The sequence below is a fragment of the Eptesicus fuscus genome, chromosome 19 (assembly GCF_027574615.1).
Source record: "Eptesicus fuscus isolate TK198812 chromosome 19, DD_ASM_mEF_20220401, whole genome shotgun sequence".
Lineage (NCBI taxonomy): Eukaryota > Metazoa > Chordata > Mammalia > Chiroptera > Vespertilionidae > Eptesicus > Eptesicus fuscus.
In genome coordinates, this window is record NC_072491.1 from 36871046 (window position 1) to 36896891 (window position 25846).

General features: G+C 38.3%; 1 protein-coding gene and 1 non-coding gene across 4 annotated transcripts in view; both read right to left on the minus strand.

Annotated features, from left to right (window-relative positions):
• ARFGEF1 (ADP ribosylation factor guanine nucleotide exchange factor 1) overlaps window positions 1–25846 on the minus strand; it is a 105511-nt gene that overhangs the window by 53043 nt on the left and 26622 nt on the right. For all 3 annotated transcript variants that reach the window (XM_054708718.1, XM_054708720.1, XM_054708721.1), the window contains exons 2-10: window positions 17495–17525; window positions 16829–16985; window positions 15279–15425; window positions 13323–13502; window positions 12567–12843; window positions 9530–9640; window positions 7185–7357; window positions 6206–6339; window positions 3622–3856 (exon numbers count right to left, since the gene is read on the minus strand). In XM_054708718.1, coding sequence (XP_054564693.1) covers window positions 3622–3856; window positions 6206–6339; window positions 7185–7357; window positions 9530–9640; window positions 12567–12843; window positions 13323–13502; window positions 15279–15425; window positions 16829–16985; window positions 17495–17525 — 1445 coding nt within the window. The remainder of the gene's footprint in view (window positions 1–3621; window positions 3857–6205; window positions 6340–7184; window positions 7358–9529; window positions 9641–12566; window positions 12844–13322; window positions 13503–15278; window positions 15426–16828; window positions 16986–17494; window positions 17526–25846) is intronic.
• LOC114234721 (small nucleolar RNA SNORA48) lies at window positions 1840–1974 on the minus strand. Its single transcript, XR_003620907.1, has one exon. It is a non-coding gene; the product is annotated as a small nucleolar RNA SNORA48 (small nucleolar RNA).

Sequence of the window (25846 nt, forward strand, 5' to 3'; positions counted from 1 at the left end):
AACAAACCCAGAGGGTTATCATGAGAATTTTTAAGATAAAATTCATAGAGAAATAAATCTGTTGGACATCTTGCAAAATTGTTCAGTGTCATTAGATCAGTTAGATCTCACTACATTCCCTTTGAAAGTCATTATTTGCAAACCTGGGTTTTAGTGGTTGCTATGATAAAAAGCAGGTACTGAGCCCTGGCCAGTTTGGCTCAGTAGATAGAGCATCGGCCTGTGGACTGAAGGGTCCCTGGTTCGATTCCGATCAAGGGCACATGCCTGGGTTGGGGGTTGATCCGCAGTGGGGGGCGTGCAGGAGGCAGCCGATCGATGATTCTCTCTCATCACTGATGTTTCTATCTCTCTCTCCCTCTCCCTTCCTCTCTGAAATCAATAAAAATGTTTTTAAAAAGCAGGTACTGAATCAAAATCAATAAAGAAATGGTTATGAGGGTGGCAGTATCCAATTTGATTCCAAGGTCTGAGCAGTTGTACAGTATCCAATGTGCACATATATTCTATTAGTAATTGTGACTATTTAAAACTGTATTTTCAGAAACAGATATATAAGTTAATGCTGATGGAAAAACCACATTATAGAAACTCTGAAGTGAATATTCTCATTAAATGAATCTTCATTGAACAACATCTCAATTTTGTTTTGCAATTTATATTTTTAGACGTTGAGTTTTCTCCAATAGCAACACAGCTTATCTTGCATTTGAATGTTCAGTATTTTCAAAAGCATATCTACACTTATCTTCTTTTATCCTCATAATCTCCCCATAAGAGACAATGCAAAGTGAAATAAACTTGATATCTTTTAAAAACATTACAATAATTTTGTAGTAAGAGCCTACCATCTATGAACAGACAGGAAATTTCTTGAAGTATTTCTCTTTAAACTTGTCCTTAACGAAAACTTTGTATATAAAATTTACTCTATAAAAATAGTAAACCCAACTTAATTTTTGTGATATTGATTCAGTAAGAAGTTATGTTTCACACAGCCTACTAATAGTACTTAATGAAATAGAGTCTCAGTGTCCAAAATTCTGTAAGTAACTGAATGCACAGTCTCCCAAAATTCTTTAATGGCAATTTAATGTCTCTTTATCAAATGAGAGACTTTTAGCTGGTTATATAAGCGAAAGTTCCAAAAGTTTTTTAAAGTCTCTTTTATTTTTAGTTCCTGAAGATAATGAGAAAAAAAACTGTGTAAACATAACAACTGTTTTGGTTAAATGACCTGCATTATTTTAATAGACATATGACAAATTTCTAAAATTTGACACCATGTATGGGCCAGAAATTGTTCCCGGTCCAAATTAAATAACTTTTCACTTAATTTACCAAGGCCTTATTCTGTATCATTCCCATAATAATGTTATAAATGAATTTAAATAGATACTACAGAACATTAATAAAGATATGATTATCTTTACCATCTAAAAACTCTGAGAAAATAATAATTTATCCTTTTCTATGAGGTAATGAATTATTAGTCTTGAGTTAGGATTAAATATAAAATAAAAATTATGATCTAAACTGTATTATCATACCAAATATGAAATGAATGTCAAAGTTGACCAGCATGAGAGTGAGTATTCGTAAAATACACAATGTCCCAACCCAAACAATATAATGACAAATGACAAGCTGGAAAAGTATCCATTAAATCAGCAAAACATAAAGTACTATTTTAAAATACTGAATTATTTGAAGGTGAAAACAAAAGATCAGTAATTTCTATACCTGCATGATACATGCAGACACGGTTGGAAGATTCCCTAATTCAGTTTTGGTAAATATCTGGAAATATTTTATTTTTTATTTATTTTCCTCAGTAATTCACGTGTCCAGGGCATGAACCAGGCATGGGCATAGACCTAAAGCCAAGCTGGGATAATAAGGAGTTTCTTTGTCCCTGGCTGATATAAGACAAGTATCACCAAACCAGGTGCCACTCTACCCAGGTCAAGGACCTCTGGAAATACTTTAGAACCACATGACAGTTATTTTATTTTTAAAAACTAGAGGCCCGGTGCACGAAATTCGTGCACAGAGGGTGTTGTCCCTCAGCCCAGCCTGTACTCTCTCCAATATGGGACCCCTTGAGGGCAGTCGGACATCCCTCTCACAATCCAGGACTGCTGGCTCCCAACTGCTTGCCTGCCTGCCTTCCTGATTGCCCCTAACTGCTTCTGCCTGCCAGCCTGATCACCCCCTAACCACTCTGCTGCCAGCCTGTTTGCCCCCAACTTCCCTCCTCTGCCGGCCTGGTCACCCCTAACTGCCCTCTCCTGCAGGGTTGATCACCTCCAACTGCCCTCCCTTGCAGGCTTGGTCCCTCTCAACTGCCCTCCCTTGCAGGCAGGGTGCCTCCCAACTGCCCTCTCCTGCTGGCCATCTTGTGGTGGCCATCTTGTGTCCACATGGGGGCAGGATCTTTGACCACATGGGGGCAGACATATTTTGTGTTGGAGTGATGATCAATCTGTATATTACTCTTTTATTAGATAGGATAGAGGCCTGGTACAGGGGTGGGGGCCAGCTGGTTTGCCCTGAAGGGCGTCCCGGATCAGGTGGGGGTTCCCTTGGGGTGTGGGGCGGCCTGAGCGAGGGGCCTGTGGCGGTTTGCAGGCTGGCCACACCCCCTGGCAACCCAAGCAGAGGCCCTGGTATCTGGAATTTATTTTCCTTCTACAATTGAAACTTTGTAGCCTGGAGCCGAGCCAAGCCTGGGGCTCCCTCTGAGGCCAGCAGCCATTTGTGTTGGGGTTATAATTGAAACTTTGTTGCCTTAAGCGGGTGGGCCCGGCCAGGGTGTGTGGAAAGCTTTGCTTTCCCTGTTGCCAGCGGCAACCCTGGCCTGCTCTCTCAAGCTCCATTCTGCCGCCATTTGTTTGATTTTGTTTACCTTCTATAATTGAAACTCTGTAGCTTGAGTGGAGGCTTAGGCCTGGCCAGGGCAGGCAGAAAGCTTGGCTTCCTCTGTTACCTATGAAACCTTGCTCTCTGTGGCTGTAGCCATCTTGGTTTGGGTTAATTTGCATACTTGTTCTGATTGGGTGGTGGGCATGGCTTGTGGGTGTGTCGGAGGTATGGTCAATTTGCATATTTGTCTATTATTAGAAAGGATGTGTAGGAATACAATATGTACATTAGAAAAAATATGTAAAGCAAAAATTAAAATTTCAATGTCCTAAAATAAAAAATATAACCCTTCTCAATCACCTTTTTAAAGTGTTAAAACTTAAATGACTTAAAACCATGTACACAAAGTATATATTTTGAGCTTTCTTTCAAGATAACCAAAAGCACTATTACATACTATATACATAATGGCAAAGTTATTGTGAGGATCAAGTTAATTCCAGACAACTAGAACCATTCATACAACTAGTGTAAATTCCTTGAAGGTAGGGCTGTGTCTTAATTTGATTTTGCATTCTTAGTGCTTACTACTGCTTAGTGCTTTGTAGGTACATGCTAGTTGAATGAGTGAATAAAAAGATAAATACACATAATATACAAATATTTCACATTCTGAAAAACTTTCCAGTGTATTAATCTGAATTGACTGAACATGAAACAAATGAAAATGCAACAATGCCTTGATGCAGAACATACCTCAATTTGCATCTTCAGGTGTGTCTTGAAATTTGATAACAAAGTAAGAAATATGGAAAGAGAAAGCTCAAAAACCTCTGGCACAGATGAGACTCCATTTTTTGAGAGTGCAACACACAGGTACTGCTTAATAGCATTAATAAACATCTCATTTGTCCTGAAAACAGGTCCTGCATTCTGCAGAATGGATAGAAGTAACTGCAATGAAAGAATCTTGGATCGTAACTCATGAGACCTAAAATGTAAAAAAAGAAGGCATAGTGTATGGACAAGTTAACATTATGGTAATAATAGGTTGTTCCTAAGGTATTTCCTGGTACCATATAATTTCACAAATTTTTAAATAAAGAGGCACAGAAAACTCTACAACATAAAAAAACCTACAGTACATGAGTAAGCTCAAACACTACTAATGTGTAGTTTCACTGATGTTTTCCTGTACCACAAAATTTCACAAACTTCCAAAATGGGAAAACAATCATTCATAATTTTTAACACCAGTTTTTCATGGGATAGTTTCAAATTATAATTCAACTAAAAGAACACTTCCTGGATCACAAAGTAGAGAGAGAAGCAAAGACAAAAAAGAAAATTATATAAATAAAAAGCTCATTAATTTTGTCAAAAAAACCCCACAAACACTCAAGCTAGAAAACCATATATTCTCTTTTGGAAAGACAACAGTTTCTAGGGGGTGAAAATGTGATCTCTTTCAGTATTCAATTCCAATGATTAGATTCTGATGGTCAAAAGTCTTTTTAAATGTACATACAATATTTCCTAATATTTGGTTTAAGCCCACTAAGTAGAAGGATAATTAATTTACATTATTTCTCATAAGAGCAGCTCTCCAAAAACTAGATTACTTTTTTTTTTTCAGGGCTAACTAAATACTCTCCCCCACAGAGTATTCCTCAAAATTTATATATTTTCTTGTTTTAATTTTTGGCATTTTAAACAATTCCCTCTTTTCTGTTTCTAATAAACATATTTTTATATTTGAGAAAACTAAACATCTAAAGCTCTTATAGCCAATACATTTTTAAATCATGGTAAAAATAGCCTTCAGCAATAACACCAAATTCTTATATCATCCTTAAAGTAAGTAGGTCTTCATCAATTCAGAATGAGATCTCAAAACGGTCAATTTTTGAGCAAGCAAGTTATTTCTCTCCTCAGTGAGAATAAGAAATTAAAAAACAATTTAAATATCCTATATAATAAAAGGGTAATATGCAAATCGACCGAAAGGCGGAACAACTGGTCGCTATGATGCGCACTGACCACCAGGGGGCAGACGCTTAATGCAGGAGCTGCCTCCTGGTGGTCAGTGTGCTCCCACAGGGCGAGTGCCGCTCAGCCAGAAGCCGGCTCATGGCTGGTTAGCGCAGCGGCGGTGGTGGCAGCCTTTCCCACTTCTGTGGCAGCGCTAAGGATGTCCGACTGATGGCTTAGGTCCATTCTGGAGAGGGGGCCTAAGCTGTCAGTCAGACAATTCCTGAGGGCTCCCAGACTGCAAGAGGGCACAGGCCGGGCTGAGGGACACCCTCCCCCCCAGTGCACGAGTTTCGTGCACTGGACCTCTAGTATTCTTACAAAATATATAGGGTATAATTGAGTTTAGACTGCAATCTGAACAACCTTAATTCTTTCTCTGTAGAGTTCATATTTTCAAAATACAGAAGAATCAATAAATTATATTTCTGACTCTCAGGAGCTGGACCAAAAAAGATTTTAGAATTTTAGCCTTCTGGGCCTAAAAGATGTTTCCCACTGACTCAGTACAATGTCACAAAATAAAACTATAGGAGATTTTGTTTTTATAATAACTGTCTTTAGTCTTTCTTCTTAGTTGACAAAGAAACCAAAACGCTCTGGGGTTTTTTAATGAAGTAGTGTTGCTTACATTTCCCTCATTTCAATATCCCTTTCTCAAAGTCACTCAGGCCCTCTCCAAGGTTCTTTCCATAGAAAGTTCTGCCTCTCTAATAACTCCCAAACTCAAGCTCAAGCAGAAATTATACTTAAATCAGATGAAATGAAAGATATTACTTTAAAAATGGCAGTTTCTTACAGTTTAAATAACTGATGAGAATCAGACAAAGACTCCTATAGCAAAGTACTTCCTATTCCCCATGAAGAAAGGTATCATCTTAGGACATTTTTCAGACCTTAATGAATACATATTATGACTTTAAAAAAATCTTTATTGTGGAAAGTATTACAGATGTCCTCTTTTATATTATGACTTTTAAGATTTATTTCTCTTAATAAATCAACTGGTAGCTTTCAGAGCCTAGCATGAGGCTACATGTTAACAGAGCTACATTGGCTCCAAAGTTATTTACAAACTGAAATAGGAATTCACTCAACCAGTCAGTATTTACTGTACCAGACACAATTCTATGCTTCTGGTATGCTCTAAGTTATGTAATAGTTTTGGAACACTCAGTTTTTAAATATATATAAATATATTTTGAGGATCCTACAGGACAAATGGAACAAAAGAAAAGCCAAAGACTATCTTAGAGTACATTTTGAGCTTCAAAACTGTATTTGTCAGGCAGAATAGCTAATGACTTACTTTGGATCTGGTGGTCCATCTGACAGCGGTTTCATTGACAGTTTACACAATGACCTGAATACTAAAAAGGCATCCTTTTGTAAAATGTGGGAAAACTTAGCACCAGGTGAAGGTCCTGAAGAATTTCCAGATTCCTAAACAAGTTAACATAGTATGTAAATAAGTATATTTGCCAAATGATTTCAGCCTTTTATACATTTTGTTCAATTCAGTAATAGGTGAGGTTCTATTGGAAGGGAAACCATATGAGGAATTTGTCACATTGTTTCTCTGACATCACACCCCTATCCTCAACAATTCCCCAGTTCATATTATTACTAACAAAAACTAGCACATTATGCCCTGACAAGATACTTCATACACAGCTTAAACTATGCTTTCCACTACCTGTCATTGGGTGTTTTGTGTTTTTGCAGTTTGTGCAGATAAAAATAAGACAATGGAGATTATCAAGGCAATGTTTAAAAATTGTTAGCTGATGAAGGTCAACAAGGCCAAGAAAGCTTCCCCCTATGCATGGAGCAATGATTTAAGATAGCCCTTATCCTGTAGGATAAGAATAAAAATATAGGGTAGAAAAGAGAGAGGAATTGCAACTACCATGGTATGGATTTCATTGTAGCCCTGAACAAAGGTAAGATGAAGTTTCCTAGATTTCTATAAGTTTTTCCCCTTCCTATGATACTAGAATTATCCTATGAATATGTGATAAGAATTCTTCTTTTTAAAAGTAATTTCCATGGGGCAGGGTTAGGGAAGTTGTGAACACCAGTGACAAACACTGTAAAATTAAAAATTTAGCTATCAATTTATTAAGGAAATAAACTGTTTTGATTTATAACAATGAGAAAAAAACACCCAAGTTTTTAATTCCCCAAGCTGAAATCAGTCAGCATTATCACCTAGATATATTTACCAGAAGGTGCTGGTGACCTATAAATGTGTAAGATTAACAGGAATTTCCCACTCTCATTTATACCTGAGTATCATTGGAAGAGACAGAGAGTCTGTCATCAGGTAAGGACGGTGTATATGCAACAGAAATTGGTGTTCCTGGAATTCCATTTGCTTGAATATTTTCACTGTCACTACCATCCTCTATAGTTCCAATGTTGCCATCTGCATTTGCATTTATGGTCCTTTCTCCCATATCTAAAATGGTAAGAATAAAAAACATACAAACACACCTGACTTAACTTAAGGATATAAAAGCAGAGAGTATTTAAAATTAAATAGTGGCAGATAAATGATGTGAAGTAACACATACTGGTACCATTTAAAGGTTAGCATACTTACTAGTAAGTAAATATGCATTTGAAATACATCCAAATATGATTCTTAAGTAGCTCTAGCAATGAAACACAGCTAATGAAAGGCTTAAATGTATCAAAAGAGAAGCTTACTTTTAGTCCATATCAGCATTTATTAAACTGGGTTCTAATGAATGCTAATGCCTTAACATGGTACTAGAAATTTCTCAAAAAAAATCCCATTACCAAATAAGAGGGAAATACTGGGAAACAGGTTTCTTTATTATAATATTAACTTGCTAATATGCATTGAGCTCTCCAAAAGGGATATAAAATATGCAGTATTTTCAAATTTGTTTTACCATGAGCCCTCTCCCCCTTTTTAAACAATATCTATTAATACCTCTAATAACATATTCTTTAGAACTATGAAAATAATGGCCTATACCCCTGAACTATTTTTAGTATGTCACTCTAAATCATCATACTTGTAATTACTATAAATAGAAATAAATGACTTCTGATAGAACAAACACAGATAATGTAAATATTACCAAGTTTCAGTACTGCTCTAAGGTGTGATGTGTATTTCTTTTAAAAGGAACACATACATGTCTATGGCCATAACTCAGTAGCCACCTCAAGACACTGCTTCTTTCATGCTACCCATTAAAAGAAAACTATAAGCTAGCATGAGGGAAACATACTGATTGTGTGTGGAGGGCAGTGCCTGGGATGGAGGGTAGAGGTAGAAGAGGGTATATGGAGGATAAATGGTGGTGGGGGTAAAAAAATAAAAATATAAATGAAATATAAAATCTAAAAAAAATATTAAAATTTAAAAAAGGGAAAAGTAATTGTACCAAAACATCCCAGTGTTTGGGAAGGATCAAATGAGTAAATGCAAATAAAGCATATAAAATCACTTAATGGAGTTAGATATTATTATTCTCCATTGTTTTCTCCTTTAACTATCCCCCAAACTTCTGTTTTAAAGGTGCTGAATGGAGCCCACTAATTTACTTTCTCCTTTAACAAATACCACTGAAATTACTAAGAAAAATATAAACAAAAGACAAAATCTTTAATAGCACAGGAAAACTAAGAAGGGTAAGATCAATGGGCCAAAATCTTAAGAGGAGATTCTAGAAAATAGGACAGGTTCAGATAATTTAATCCTATTTCTAGAAGTATATGTAGCAAGGTACTATGCTAGTCCTGTGCAAGATATCATGCATTAAATAAGTTTCAGTGGACTTCTATAATCAAAGATATCCTAATATATAAAAATCTAGGGGCCGTCATGACTGAAATAAACGGATGGATGACCAAACAGCAGGCTGTGTGGGGCGACTAAGCCAGCAGGGGGGTTAGTGAGGGATGACCAAACGACTGAACAGCAGGCTGCGTGGGGCGACCAGGCTGGCAAAGGGGGGCAGTGAGGGGCGACCAGGCCAGCAGAGGGGGGCAGTTGGGGTGACCAGGTCGGCAGGGGGGGCAGTTGGGGGTAACCAGGCTGGCAGGGGGGCAGTAAGGGGCGAACAGGCTGGCAGTTGGGGCGACCAGGCCAGCATGGGGGGGCAGCAAGGGGCGACCAGGTCAGTGGGCAGGGGAGTTAGGGGTGATCAGGTCGGCAGGAGGGGCAGTTAGGGGTGATCAGGCCAGCAGGCAGAAGCGGTTAGGGGTGATTAGGCTGGCGGGGGGGGGGGGCCAGTTAGGGGCGATCAGGCAGACAGGCGAGCAGTTAGAAGCCAGCGGTCCCAGATTGTGAGAAGGATGTCCAACTGCCGGTTTAGGCCCGATCCCTGGGATTGGGCCTACACCGGCAATCAGACATCCCCCAAGGGGTTCTGGATTGGAGAGGGTGCAGGCTGGGCTGAGGGGGAGCCTCCCGTGCACAATTTTCATGCACCGGGCCTCTAGATTAAATATATTTTCTACACACACACACATACAGATTTGAGGAAGATGTTATATTTTTGCCCTTTTTAATCCACACATTGTAAAAATAATTTTCACAGTCAAATGAAATACTGTAAGACAGAATACACCAATTCCTAGTGGAATACACTACCTCCAACAACAATGTTCACCATTTCTTCTACAATGCTCTGTACAATGTCTTGTGGCTTTTCCTCACAGTCATGGTTTTCTCCATCATATAATATGTCATTTTTAGATAATGCTTTAAAAAGAAAACATTATTTTAGAAACTATTACTAAACGTAATGAAAAGCTTTCTTTTAAAAATTAATAAAAGAAAAAATCAAATAGATAAATGAAACTAGAAGCAATACGTTAAACCAAAATTTATAACTAAATCAAAATTTAAAATATAAATTCAAGTCAGTTTCATCAATGATTCATTTGACAAACTATTCATTGAATAGTGACTATGTGAATTTTCTAGATTATTCCTTTAAGAACCAAAACTTTTAAAATTATTTTAAATGAAACATTTAAACATGTCCCATACTTCCAAATAACATATTCAATGTAATTATACCGTGTTTGATTAATGAGGCTCCCCAATAACAAGCAGCTCATCACTGTGCTCTAACATAGTGAGCTCCTTAAAGAAGCAGAGATAGGGCCATCTTGCCCTCCACCAGTGATTTCCAGCCTTTCCTTACTACTGGTTCCCCAATAGAATTTACATACCTAATGTATAATTTAATTTAGTAAGTAAAAAGGAACCCATCCTCCAATTTAACATTAATTAAAAACATGTAACTGCCAACCAGAACTTCTGAACAGTGTAAGAGGAACTGATGAAAACCTTAACATTACAGTTAGCTTGTATGGACTATTGTAGATAAAAACAGAATTTCTACTGGTGTTTTTGAAATGTTCAAAATATATTAGGAAGGCTCAATTAGTACTTTGGGATGTGTTGGGGACCAGGATCCTGTTCTGGGAGCCACTGTTCTTCATCAACGGCTTCAGAATGCATATTAGCTGTTAGTATTGCTGTCTATACCCCACCCCCACTCACACCTCCATAAACACTATTTATAATTCTGGCTTCTGGAAGCCTGCCCTCCTCCCTAATTGTTCACTGATCAGAAATTATTGTTTGCTGCATTCTACAAAATACTGACTGCCATAAGGTGAAAATTGATAAATAAGCATGTCAAATCAGTTACCTTATTTTATTTTTTAAAAAATCCAATAACAATAGCATTTAATGTCTTCTGTGGATTAAAACCATATAAATGTCTTGACAGATAATTTTTCTACCATCCTTAAGCTTTGTATTTCTGAGTACTAGTTGGCTAAAATTAGTCTGAAAATTAGAGTTTCAACATAACTAAATATACGGTCATTAAAATGTGCACAAAATAACTAGTGAATCAAGAGTCAATTCTTATATAAATCATCTAACAGAAATAGGGTAACATTTATTACACGTAGGAAATGATGAGAGAAGTTGATTATAACGTCAGCTAGTAAGTGAGTCAAAGCAGGTAACCTAACCCCAGAGCATGCGTTCTTAACCAATGGCTCCCAGGTAAAATTTTCATTTTTATCAGCTGTTGGAAGCCAAAATAATCATGACTATGCCATGGGGAATTATGTCTTATTTATAATTCTGCATCCATTAAGGTACCCACAGAGGTACCTTACACACAGTAAGTACAGTGGATTCTTTCATTCCTTGGGTCTCAGCCCATGTTGTTTCTTCTGATGAAAATACCTTAAATTTTCTAGTTAGCCAATACCTACCCCTATATAACAAGGTTCATCTAAAACATCACTTTCTCTATAAAAGTATGTCCTAATTCTCCTCAGCAGAATTACATTATACATGCTACTTTCAGGATATTTATCACATTATGACTCATTTAAATATGCATGACCATCCATCCAGGCAGACCATGAACACTCTAAGAGCAACGGCTATATTTCCATCAGCTTTTTAACACCAAGTCCTAGCACAGTGCCTATGACAGGGTATGCTAAATAAATGCTGAATGTATGGATAAAAAAATAACGGAAAATATAACATCCCAGCTTTATTAGCGATTAACCCTTTGAATCAGCCCCTTTATAAGCTCACAGTGAAAGTACAGGAAATTTTGACAAGGGCAGGCTAGGAAAATGTAAATTGTATAAGCAATAATAGATTCACTATTAGCTTGGGTACTGTGAATGGATGCTTGGTTTATCAAAATTATCTCTCTGAAAATAAATAAAGTACTATTAAAAATAGTAAAACATCTATTCATGCCAGTGCTGATGTTCATGCCACTATTAGGTTGTGGAAAAGATGTGGTTAAAAAAAATTAAAAGCTTAAAATATATAACAGAAGTCTTTCCTCAAGGTGAAGTAAAAACACAGATTCAGACAAGCTGTAATTGAGCCCTAACCTTCTTAGTTCCACATGCCACAGTGGAGAGGAACAGAAATTTTCATCATTTTCTGATACCAACCTAAGGAGGAACAAAAGCAACAAGCAAACTCCCTGGCAGTTTTATAGAATAGCTAGAGTTGCGGACAATGTTTAGAGGAAAAAATGACTTCATGTACTATTTTCAGAGAAACAAACTTGTAAAATAAATAATTTTTGTAATCTTGTAACCTTTACCTTATAAATTTACTTAGAAAAACTGTCAGAGAACATCTAAAAAAAAATCTTCATGTCAGATGATTACTCAAAAATTTTCTTTTTATATTTAATTTCAGTACTTTTTGACCATATTTTCTAAATATAATCATTTCCTAAAATTTTCAGTCACATTCCAGAAAAATCTTACTAAATGGGTCTCTTGTTTGCTGTAAAACTAATTTTAATAAGAAAACTGAAGTTCCTATATAACATGCTAAGAGATATTTATAACCTTTAGTAACACATACCTCCTCCAAAACAAGTCTATAAATTTTACTGCTCATGAGATGCTAATAAATACATAGTATCATTAACAGATGGCTTGTGGGTGAAGTGAAACTAACTTTTACCACCTAGGATAGAGAAAGTCCACAATTACTACCATGTGTCTGATACCTATGAACACATATACCCTTTCCACATTTCTTCACCAAAACGCATTCCTATACTCTTCCCTTCACACACGCACCACCCACCACAACCCCTTCTTAAAAAGATTACTTTCAGCTGCCGTTGCCTGATCAGCTTCAGTCTGTTCATTTTCTGCACTGGAAATATCAGATCCATTTTCAGGTTCTATGTCATCCTGAAGGCTTTTATCCACATCATTTGTATGGGGATCAAGGTCTCTCTCATGTTCTTGGGATATATGATCAACAGTCTGAGGTGGCAGATATCTAAGGTGAGGTGATTCAGGCTCATGATGGCTTACTGGAGACTGCAACAGATGATGATGATGCCGGTGCCTCTCTTTTTCCATTTGTTTGGCTTCTTGCAACTGGGAAGAAATAGAATAATTGCTAATATTTGTAAAATAAGTTGTTTCAATTTTGGAGAACTAATGTTACACTGATTACAAATTACAGTCTATCAGAAACAAAGAACATTAAAAATAGCAAAACAAAAACAAGTAACAGTGGTCACTTCTTAAGGGGTACACAAGGACAGAGATGGAAGTCTTTCACCATCTACTAAGCTTGAGTGCAATAAAAATATCAATTCATAAACACTGCCATGAGGATGATGGCAAACACTATCACTCAAATTCTATTTGTGAACAATAAAAACATTTTATCCAAAGTCAAGGCAGTAAACCTCAAAACAAAACCATACCACATATCTCCAGTAAATAGGACTGTAAATGGAAGTCATTCTTCTCCACAAACACAAAAAAACTTCATTATACATTTCTGTAAACTCTTTTCTGTTTGATGCTTGTGGTGTTCTATATAATCTCTCTCTCTTTTAAACACTTACTGCTTGGTTTTCCATGCGTGCAAAGATCACATTTAGCATCTGAGTAAGAGTAGCTTTGGCTGTTGTCTGATTGATGAGATTTTTGCTTGCTAGATAAATATTGTAACATGTTCTCACAGCTTGCAGTACAGTTCCTTCATGGATTTCTATGTGTTGAGATGTTACTGCAGTAAGTAATGCCTTAAAAAAAAAAAGACAAAGTTAAAGCAATTAAAGCAATTTTCTGCATCCAGAGTTTCAGCACAAAAATGTATCTTTATATTAAAATTAAAACTTTCAGGCACCATTATCACTGTCAGATATACACTGACAGAATTTTCCATATGCACTAACAAAATTTCTACCTACTTTCAATCAACTGTTCAAATATTTTGTTTTCCTCATACTGGCAATAAATAGTTCCTACATAATCTTCCCAAACCCAAAACACTAGAAAGCCATTCAATTAATTTGTTTCAACCCAAGTTTCACTTCAATATAATTTAGTTTATTAAAATGTACATTAAAACTCTGTCACTGTGAAGCACAGATATGCTTCATGTATTATAGCTGCTGAATTAGAGTGTCAAGTTTGGAGGATATACAATGTGTCTTATTCACTTACAAATTTTTCTGAGATCTTTCTTATAGACTGGACTCAATAAACATGCTGTTATTGCTGACGATGTTTACAAAATGAGTTAAATAAAACATTTAAAATAATACTAAAGTAAATCAACCAATAAAGTGCGTAACTTTATGTGAATTGTCTTACATCAGTTTACTAGCAACTTCTCAAAAGCAAAACTCATTCTTTTGTCACTTTATGTTGTACAATAGCATTGAGTATATGCTAGATAAGCCATGACAGACTGACATGAAATTGCAAATGATAGGCCAAACAGTCTGGACAGCTTTTTACAATAAAGATATAATATGACTCATGAACTAAATACAGCTATGAAACTGAAAGACTCCGAAGGGACTATATTCACACATGAAGGAACACTTTACACATGTAAGCAATTTCAAAAGTACTATTAGTACAAGACAATTTTATTGATATATAAACATACCACCATTACCATTAGTGGTAACATTAAGAATTCAATATTTAGTCCTGGCCAGTGTGGCTCAGTCGTAGAATCTCGGCCCACAGACCAAAGGGTCTCAGGTTCGATTCCCGGTCAAGGGCATGTACCTGGGTTGTGGGTTCCCTCCCCGGGGCACGTGCGGGAGGCAACCAATCAATGTGTCTCTTTCACATCAAGGTTCCCCACCCCCCGTATCTCTCCCCCCCCTCCTCCTTCTCCCTCTCCCTCTCCCTCTCTCCCCACCCCTTCTTCTTCTTCCCCCCCTGCCCCCAACTCGCTCTGAAAAAGCAATGGAAAAAATATCCTCAGGTGAGGATAAGCAAAAAGGAAAAAAAAAAGAGTAATTCAATACTTATAACATACTAAAAACACAACTGAGTGATTTTCTTTAAGGAGTTTCATCAGCCAGGAATATAGCATAAACCCAGGACAGGGTTTAGCCGAGCAGGTTCAGCAGATGGGTAGGTGCAAGGGAATCAGGAAAACTAGTACATAAGGAGTCCACCTGGTGAAGCATGGGTCTAGAAGGAAGACTACAAGGGGTCAGGCAGTACAGAAGAAACTACAGGGGTCATGGAACCCTAAAGCTCAAAAGATGCAATATGTATGGTAAACATGACAGAAACTGATACACTCTGGAAGATGCTGGGATCCCAAACCTAAACTGAGATCTTCAAAATAAAATATTTGAAAGTATAGTCTTCTAATGAACTCTTGGCATTAAACAACAAAATCCCCTGATATAGGATCTAAAAAGCACCCAAATAACCTCTATTTTACCTAGAAAGCACGTAAAATTACCTTTATAAATATATTCCAAGGTAAAAAGGCTTTTTAAAAATATAGATTAAAAATAACAAATTCACTTTATATAATTATTTACCTTTATTATTTGCAACTGAACTCCTTCGTCTGTTTGAGGACCTTGGAAACAGCCACAAATTGTTTCTATAATTCTATCAATTAATTTTTTGCCTGGTGTTGTACTATCTGGAGCATTGCCAGTCAAGTGCCCATAAGCAATAAGCTTCTGAAATGGGGAAAGAAAATAAAGAATCTAATTAAGCTAACTAATATGTCTACTAATTAAATATACATTAAAATTATAATACATAATTGAATATATATTAAAATTATTACATAAATCATTAAGGCATAGTCAAAATCAAGGCTATACCAACTTTTCATGAAGAAAGCTTTATTAGCTATAAACGTGTGAAATTATTTACATTGCAATTACCATGAAAACAGAACAATAACTACAACAAAACCATCAGGTGAAATTTTGAGAAAGCCAGCCTCAGAAGTTAGTTGTCTCTGATGAGTTAGAATAGCTTGCTGCTTTCTATCTAAACAGTATTAATACTGCTTTTGTGAAAGCTATCTTCACTCATTTAATGACCCAAAATCTCTTTCCAAATTAGATCTGTGAATAAGAAGAAAGCCAAATTTCTATACATTGGCTACAATAAATCACAGATTTGTTCATTCGACATTATCAGTATAGCCCTTGAAGAAAGCCCTCAGATATTATTGTTTTAATTTTTCAAGAAAAACGAGGTCACAAATCAAATAAACTTATCCTTAACCTATCTTACGAACAAATGCAAAGAATACTGTCGTTTCCACTGCTGAACAGGTATCAACAGGTAGAATGAACCAGCAGTGAAAACACCTGGAAAGAGCAGGACCTCTAATCTGGAGGTTTGTCTTATAAATATGTCAGGGAATCCGCATAAGTAAAACAGAATAAAAGATTTAAGAAATTTTCCTTACATAAATGAAGGTCAGAGTTGAAGTCCAACAGAGAATATAAATACTAAGCTGTCAATATTAACCTATTGTCTTATATAAAACAGCAGGCATTTAGTAAAACCATTTACAAATAATGATGCATGTATCATCAGCGGCAGGTTAAAAGTATGATTCTTGTATTTCACTGATGGAAAAAGAGACCAAATCAGCACTTTCATTATTGATAACCTTAGTAAAGATTCTGTGATTCACTATATCCGTGGTCGGCAAATTGCGGCTCGCGAGCCACATGCAGCTCTCTGGCCCCTTGAGTGTGGCTCTTCCACAAAATACCACGGCCTGGGCGAGTCTATTTTGAAGAAGTGGCGTGAGAAGAAGTTTAAGTTTAAAAAATTTGGCTCTCAAAAGAAATTTCAATCGTTGTACTGTTGATATTTGGCTCTGTTGACTAATGAGTTTGCCGCCCACTGCACTAAACTAATGATTTTTGTTACCCTTAAACTAAAAACATTTTTGCAACTACTACTGTCTCTCTTGAATATAAGCAACCATTTGGTTTCTTACCGAAAAGCATATTAAAAGCTATCATGGAAAATGTCTGAATTATCAATTGTAAGTAATGTTCAGAAACACATTCCAGTTGGAGTTGGTTTTCAGCTAAAGCCATTTTATACATACCTGTAAACAATCTAGAGATGTATTAACTATGCGGGGACATCTGGACTGGCAGGCCAATTCAAAGGGTAAAAAGTACTTGTCTGCTTCGATAAAATTTGCCTTTGATTTCACTGGTGGAAGGGTGCTTGATCCAGCTTTTGCTTCTCCATGAGGAGGACTACAGGAATAAAAGGGTGTAAATAGAATGCTACATTTATCATATTGATGATAAACGCATATAAAAACACAGAATTTCAGTTCCAAAAGGAACCTTGCTAAACCAGTTTTCATCTTCCCTTATTATTTCACAAGGAAACCACACTCAGAAATTAAATGATTTGCTACAGATCAAAAACTAGTAGCCAGAGCTGTGACTAAATGCAAGAAAGTAAAGAAATCATTTACTTTAAATAAAGTAATTAGTTAGGTTACTAAATATTTAGTAACAGTTCTAAAAGTGTAAGCAAAGACTTTAAAATGTGTCTTATGGTATTTCAGAAATTCCCTTATATATTTATAAGTATGATTACAATTTTTTTTCTTAAAAACCATTTTAAAAATTGGTTTTATTTTGAAGATCACATGGAAAAATTTGCCACACTAAAATATAGATAACTTTATTATTATTTTGGCCACGACTGACAAGTTTGCAAATTATTTTTACTAAAAAAAAAGAAACCCACTAACCTCTGTTTTTCAGTCTCCACTTTGATTTCCTCTGTGGATGGGGGAAAAAGCATACATTAGAAAACTTGACAACAGAACAACGATCATTAAGTAATCTGATTACAGGTTATATAAACTAAATTTTAATTTCTGTAACAAACTGGGAAGTATACAAATTCAAAAAACAAATACTAAAATTCTATTGCAGCTAAATGCATTAATTTACACAAATTAATTTTATGAAATGATGCAAAAAAAATACATTAACAAGAATGTTATAATTGCAGATTTAATTCCCAAAGCATTTCCTTTTCTCAAAGTTTTCTGTGTGTGTGTGTGTGTGTGTGTGTGTGTGTGTGTGTGTTGGTCAAGGAACTATTTATATTAACCAGAAGCATTAATATTAAGAACAGAATATTATGTATGCTGTATTCAAGTCACAGAATATAAGACACAGGTTGGGTGAGGGAAAAGAAACCCAATGCACTGCTCTTGTGACAACCTCAAGGAGATTATCAGGCGAAATCTGTAACTTCCTGACCATGTCAAATGATATTTAACCATTTTTTTCTACTTACGACTATACAAGACACTGTAAAATACATGTATCTAATTTAATGGAAAAATTTCCCTTCAGTGTTTATAAGGGATCAGAAAGGGCCACGCAGCTCCTGCTTCAATTTCTTAAAATGCTGGGTCTCCAGACACCCACTTTTGGAACCCAATGGCCCTGATGTGAGAAGCACCAAGCACATGGAGACCACATGTAAGTGGTTCAGTCAACAATCCCAGCTGAGCCCAGCTTTCAAGTCATCACAGCCCAGGAGGCAGATATGTGAGTGAATGAAGAAACCTCCAGAGGATTCCAGTTCCTACACATTCACATCTCCTCCAGTCACCTGAGTCTTCCTAGCTGAGGCCCCAGACACTGGAACAGCAACAGCCCATATGAATTCCTGACACACAGAATCTGTGAGCATAATAAAATGATCACTGTGTAACACCACTAACTCCTAGGTGGCTTATTAACCAGCAATAAATAATTGGAACAGAAAGAGTTAAGGAGGCATGAGGAGGTTTGAAATAACGTGCTGGCAAATGGGAGAGATGAGATATGAGAAGCACAAAAGCACTGCCAGGAACATGAAAAGTTAGTCTCATGTTCTACGAGCTTGGATAAGGAAACTGTTAGACCCCCAGAGCAAGGATGATGGGCCAGGTACACAAAGTCACCAGGGCAGAAAGCCCTGGATGCCTAGCAAGGGGCAAAACAAGAACCTCCCCCACAAGGGTAACCTATCCGCCCCCACCCCCCAGCATATCACTGGTCATGTGGTTTGAACCTGTGACCTTTCATATCGCTGGTCAGGCGGTTTAGACCCCCCCTGACCTTTTCCCCCCTAAGGATAACATCTAGGCCTCAGCTGTATTTCAGCTCCAGGCCCAGAAAAGCAGCAAAAACAGACAAATGGCACTATGGCTGCCTCAGGACCAGCTACATTGAGTAATGACCCCTTGGCACTGACCAATCAGTGGAGACCAGGACCTTGAAAGCGCACACCTGGAAAGCTGATGAATATACTATTAAGACTCCCCTGAGACTTCCCCTAAGATTTCTGCCTGTAATAAAGAGATAAATAGGCTCAGGACAAAGAACCCAGTGCGCATTCTCCCTCCAAGGAGCACACCCATGTCACTGCCCTGCAGGTATGTATCACCCAATCTCTAAGGGGCCCGAAGAGACTTGCAACCAGGGGAGCAATGGGCAGCAGGCAGCTTGTCCTGAGCTAACCCCCTGAACCTGTGTAGCCCTTCCCTTTGGATATCCCCATCTCCCATCTCCTTTTCTTTAAATAAATTCATTTTTTTTCAGTCACTGTCTGAGATGGCTACTTAGTCTGCCTGTGCAGCACCTAATTTAAACTTTCAGAAACAAGATGGTTAAGAAGTATTGTGCTTCACTGCAACAAAAGAATTAAGATGCCTAGGAATAAACTTAACTAAGGAGGTAAAAGACCTGTACTCAGAAAACTACAGGATGTTGAAAAAAGAGATAAAGATATAAACAAGTAGAAGGATATACCATGTTCATGTTCAACATCATTAAAATATCCATACTACTCAAAGCAATCTATATTCAATGCAATCCCCATTAAAATGCCAATTGTATATTTCACAGACCTAGAACAAACTCTCCAAAAATTTATATGGAATAAAAAAGACCCTGAATAGCCACAGCAATCCTGAGAAAGAATAACAAAGTTGGAGGGCTCACAATACCAGATATCTAGCTATACTACAAAGCCACTGTTCTCAAAATTGCCTGGTACTGGCACAAGAAAGACATAGTAGTATAGACCAATGGAATAGAACAGAGAACCCAGAAATCGACCCAAGTCATTATGCTCAATTAATATTTGACAAAGGAGGCATGAGCCATACAATGGAGTCACGACAGTCTCTTCAATAAATGGTGTTGGGAAAACTGGACAGATACTTGCAAAAAAAATGAAACTAGACCACCAACTTACACCATACACAAAAATAAACTAAAAATGGATAAAGGAAGTAAGTGTAAAACAGGAAACCATAAAAATCTTAGAAGAATCCATAGGCAGCAAAATATCAGACATATCTCATAGAAATATCTTTACAGATACATCTTCTTGGACAATGGAAACTAAAGAGAAAATAAACAAATGGGACTACATCAAAATAAAAAGCTTCTGCACAGCAAAAGAAACCATCAACAAAACAAGAGAGCACACTGCATGGGAGAACATATTTGACAATGTTACATCCAACAAGGGTTTAATCTCCAAAATTCATAGGGAACTTATACACATTAACAAAAGGAAGATAAACAATCCAATCAAAAAATGGACAAAGGACCAAAATAGACACTTTGCGAAAGTGGACATATACAGAAGGCCAAGAGACATATGAAAAAATGCTCAAAGTCACTAATCATCTGAGAGATGAAAATCAAAATGACAATGAGGTACCATCTCCCACCTGTCAGAATGGCTATCAATCAACAAACAACAAGTGCTGGCGAGGATGCGTAGATAAAGGAACCCTCATGCACTGCTGGTGGGAATGCAGACTGGTGCAGCCACTGTGGAAACCAGCATGGCATTTCCTCAAAAAATTAAAAATGGAACTCCCATTTCACCCAGTAAGCCCACTTCTAGGAATATATCCCAAGAAATCAGAAACACCAATCAGAAAGGATATATGCACCCCTATGGTTCACAGCAGCACAATTTATAACAGCCAAGATTTGGAAACAGCCTAAGTGCCCATCAGAGATGAGTGGATTAAAAAACGGTGGTACATTACACAATGGAATGCTTACTGATTTAGAGAGATGGAGAGAGAGTGAGAGAGAGCGAGAGAAAGAAAGGCATCCTCGAGAAATTAAAAACAGAGCTACCATATACGATCTAGCAATTCCACTTCTGGGTATACAGTATATCCAAAGGAAACAAAATCATTATCTCGGAGAGAGATTTGTACTTCCATGTTCATATTACCCAAGATATACAAACGATCTAAGTGTCCATCAAAAGATGAATGGAGCCCTAGCCGGTTTGGCTCAGTTGGATAGAGCGTCAGCCTGTGGACTGAAGGGTCCTGGGTATGATTCTGGTCAAGGGCACATGTCCGGGTTGCAGGGTTCAATCCCCAGTAGGGGGCAATCAGGAGGTAGCCAATCAATGTTCCTCTCTCATCACTGATTTTTCTCTCTCTCCCTCTCCCTTCCTCTCTGAAAACAATAAAAATATATTAAGGTCCGGGTGAGGCCATGTGTCCCTGGATCCGGGTGAGGCCTCACGCACCTAGGTCTGGGTGAGGCCACGCGCCCCTGGGTCTGGGAGAGGCCACGCGCCCCTGGGTCCGGGTGAGGCCATGTGTCCCTGGATCCGGGTGAGGCCTCGCGCACCTAGGCCCGGGTGAGGCCACGTGCCCCTGGGTCTGGGAGAGGCCACGCGCCCCTGGGTCCGGGTGAGGCCTCGCGCACCTAGGCCCGGGTGAGGCCACGTGCCCCTGGGTCTGGGAGAGGCCACGCGCCCCTGGGTCGGGGTGAGGCCATGTGTCCCTGGATCCGGGTGAGGCCTCGCGCACCTAGGCCCGGGTGAGGCAACGTGCCCCTGGGTCCGGGTGAGGCCACGTGTCCCTGGATCCAGGTGAGGCTGGGTCCCGGGTCCGGGTGAGGCCTCGCACACCCAGGTCCGGGTGAGGCCATGCGCCCCTGGGTCTGGGAGAGGCCATGTGTCCCTGGATCCGGGTGAGGCCCCGCGCACCTAGGTCCTGGTGAGGCCACGCGCCCCTGGGCCCGGGTGAGGCCACGCGCCCCTGGGCCCGGGTGAGGCCACGCGCCCCTGGGCCCGGGTGAGGCCACGCGCCCCTGGGCCCGGATGAGGCTGGGTCCCTGGGCCCGGGTGAGGCCATATGCCCCTGGGTCCGGGTGAGGCCTTGCGCCCCTGGGTACGGGTGAAGCCGGATCCTGGGTCCGGGTGAGGCCGTGTGCCCCTGGATCCATCCGGGTGAGGCTGGGTCCCGGGCCCGGGTGAAGCCACGCGCCCCTTGGGTCTGGGTGAGGCCACGTTCCCCTTAGTCCGGGTGAAGCCGTGCCCCTGGGTCCGGCCGAGACCAAACCAGAGGGAGTCGGACCTCCGTTACCACCATTTGTCCACCATCCAGAGCTGAGGGGTCAGTGCTGACATGTACACATAAGGAACTGGTGGACATTGAACTTGGGTCTCAAAAGAACTGTTGGTCCAGAAAGAAACTCACTACAGACTGATTCATTTGCCTGTCAGCATAACTATTATTGCCCGTCTCACATGCAGTTCTTATAAGTATATATCGAGTGACATGTGATCTCACTCATCTAGGGGAAATGATGAACAACATAGACTGAGGAACAAGAATAGACCCAGAAACAAGGAGGCATCGATCGGACTATCGGGCCTCAGAGGGAGGATAGGGGAGGTTGGGAGGAGGGGGTAGAGATCAACCAAAGGACTTGTGTGCATGCATATGAGCCTATCCAACGGTTAAGTTCAACAGGGGGTTGGGGCATCCGTGGGGAGGGGTGTGGTATGGGAATGGAGGGATGAGGACAAATATGTGACACCTTAATCAATAAAGAAATTAATAAAAAAAATATATATATATATTAAAAACACACAAAATAGATGAATGGATAAGAAGATGTGACACACAGAGTATTTCTCAGCCTCGTGGCAATATGCATGAACATAGAAGGCATTATGCTAAGTGAAACAAGCCAGACAGAGAAAAATAAATACTGCATGGTATCACTTTTTTTGTGAAAATCTAAAAATTGAAATCATAGGAATAGAGAGCAGAATGGTAGCTGCTACGGGCTGGAGAAGGGGTGTGCTTACAAGGGCCACAGGGAGAGGTTAGTAAAAGGGTACAAACTTTCAGTTATAAGATTAATAAAGTCTGAGAATTTGATACATAATGTGGTGATTAGAGTTGATAACATTGTATTGTATAACTGAAATTTGCTAAGAGTAGAACTTAAGTGTTCTCACCAATTTCATAATATTTTTTAAGAGACAAATTCTCAAACATAATATCACACCTTAAGAAAGTAGAAAAAGGGCAGCATATACTAAAGCAAACAGAAAGAAATAATAAAGCCCTGAAATGAAACTGAAAACAGAAAAACAATGTTAAAAAATGTCTAAAGAGAAAAAGCTGGCTCTTCGGAAAGATAAAAAAATTTGACAAACCTCTAGCAAGGAAAAGAAAAGGCAATTATCAATTACCAATATCTAAAATAAAATAGGATATTGCTAAAAACACCAGACATTAAAAGGGACTAATACCAACAATACTATCCATATAAATTTGACAACTGAGATGAAATGGAGCTATTCCTTAAAAACTACAATTCACCCAGTAAGAAATAATTTGAATAGTGCTTCAACTATTAAATACACCGAATTCCTAATTTTAAAACAATGAAAAATGAAATCTCCAGGACCAGATGGTTTCCCTGGAGAATTTTACCAAATGTCTGCAGAAAAATTAACACCATTTATATACAACGTCCTTCAAAAATGCAATAGAACAGAACCAACCATCTTCCAGTAATTCTCCAAAATGACTAGCACCAAGAAAAAGAGGAGAGGCACCCACTCTGCTCTCTAGGTCTTTAAGAAAACACGGAGTTGTTCCTTTGGCCACACACATGTGAATCTACAAGAAAGGTGATACTGTAGACATCAAGGGAATGGGCACTGTTTAAAAAGGAATGCCTCACAAATATCACCATGTCCAAACAGGAGGAGTATATGGTGTTACCTAGCATGCAGTGGGCAATGTAAACAAACAAGGTAAGGGCAAGATTCTTTCCAAGAGAATTAATGTACATATTGAGCATATTATGCACTATAACAGCCACGACAGCTTCCTGAACCGTGTAAGGGAAAATGATCAGAAAAAGAACAAAGCCAACGAGAAAGGTACCTGGGTTCAACTGGAACACCCACCTACTCCACCCAGAGAAGCACACTCGGTGAGAAGCAATGGAAAGGAGCCTGAGCTGCTGGAACCCATTTCCTATAAATTCATAGTATTCGTGTTAAAAAAATAAAAGACCTCCAAACTATTAAAAAAAGGAAGAGAACATTGCACTTTTTAACTCATTTTATGAATTAAAAATTGGACTGTAGTGTAATTAAGAATTTGTTTGGCCTTTGTCTTGTCCCTGGTCCTGGAAGAAGCCACTAAACCCTTGGAATTTCCCCAATTGTAGGACTGTCTTTGTTATTGGTGCTGGGACTCCAGGGTAATTTCAGGATAGGGGCTAGCCTTGCTAGAAAGACCAACTATGTTGCTTTGAGCCAAATGATCTCAGCCTGACCTCCAGAGAGGGGAGGAGGGTTGCTGATTGGATTCAATCGTGTGGCAAATGATTTAATCAATCATGCCTATGTAATGAAACCACATCAAAAACTCTGGACACCCGAAGCTGGGGTGAGCTTACTAGGTTGGGGATATATATTGATCTGGTGGGAAGGTGATGCATCCTTAGGACAAGGAAGCGTTGCATTCGGCTCTCCGAGACCTTGCCCTATGGGTCTCTTAGGTGGTCCTGATTTGTATCCTTTATAATAAAACTGAAATCCTAAGTAAAGCACTTTCCTGAGTTCTGTGAATTATTCTAGCCAACTAGAGGGGGTAGGTGAGAACCATGAATTTGTAGCAAGTTGGTTATATAGAACTATGGGTGGTCTGGGGACTCTGGAGCCTGGGGCTGGTGTCTGAAGTGAGGACAGTTTTGTAGAGGACTGTGCCCTAAACCAGTCAAATTTGACTTAACCCTGGGTACTTAAGTGTCAGAATTGCATTGCACAAACAAGGACAGTATAGAAAAAGAAAATACAGATGAATATCACTCATGAATATAAATGTAAAAATCCTCAACAGAATATTAGCAAATAGAATCCAGCAATCTATAAAAAGAATCATACACCATGACCAACTGGGATTTATTTCAAGGATCCCAGGCTAATTCAATATTAAAAAAAATCAACCAATGTAAGTCACCATGTAAACAGGCTAAAAAAGAAAAGGCACATGACAGTATCAACTGATGCAGAAAAAAATGCATCTGACAAAATTCAACATCCATTCATGATAAAAACTCTCAGCAATCTAGAAATAGAAAGGAACTTTTTCAACTTTTAAGAGTAGCTACAAAATAACTACAATTAACCCCAAACTTAATGGTGAAAAACAATGCTTTCCCCCCAAGATCTGGAAAAAGGCACAAATATCTACTTACACCATTTCTATTCAACTTTGTACTGAATGTCCCAGTCAATGCAATAGACAAGAAAAAGAAAAGGCATATACATTGGAAAGGAAAAAAATAAAACTTTTCTTATTCATAGATGACATGAATGTCTAGGTAAAAATTCCAATAAAATCTGGAAGAAAAACTCTTAAAACTAACAAATGCATTTAATGAGGTTTTAACACACAAAAACCAATGACATTTCTATATAGTATCAATGAATAACTGGAAACCAAAATTTAAAAAAACAACACTTTTATAATCATTCCTCCCAAAATGAAATTTTAAAGTATAAACCTAATAAAACATGTACAGGATGTATACTGGAAGAAATAAAAGAACTAAAGAATAGGAGAGATATGTCATGTTCATAAATTGGAAGACTTAATACAATAAAGATGCCAATTCTCCCCAAACTGATCTCCAAATTGAACCCACTGCCAATCATAATTCCATCATAATTTTCTGCATCTAGGTAAGGGAATTCTAAAATTTACAAGGAAAAACAACCTAACTAGAATAGATGAAAT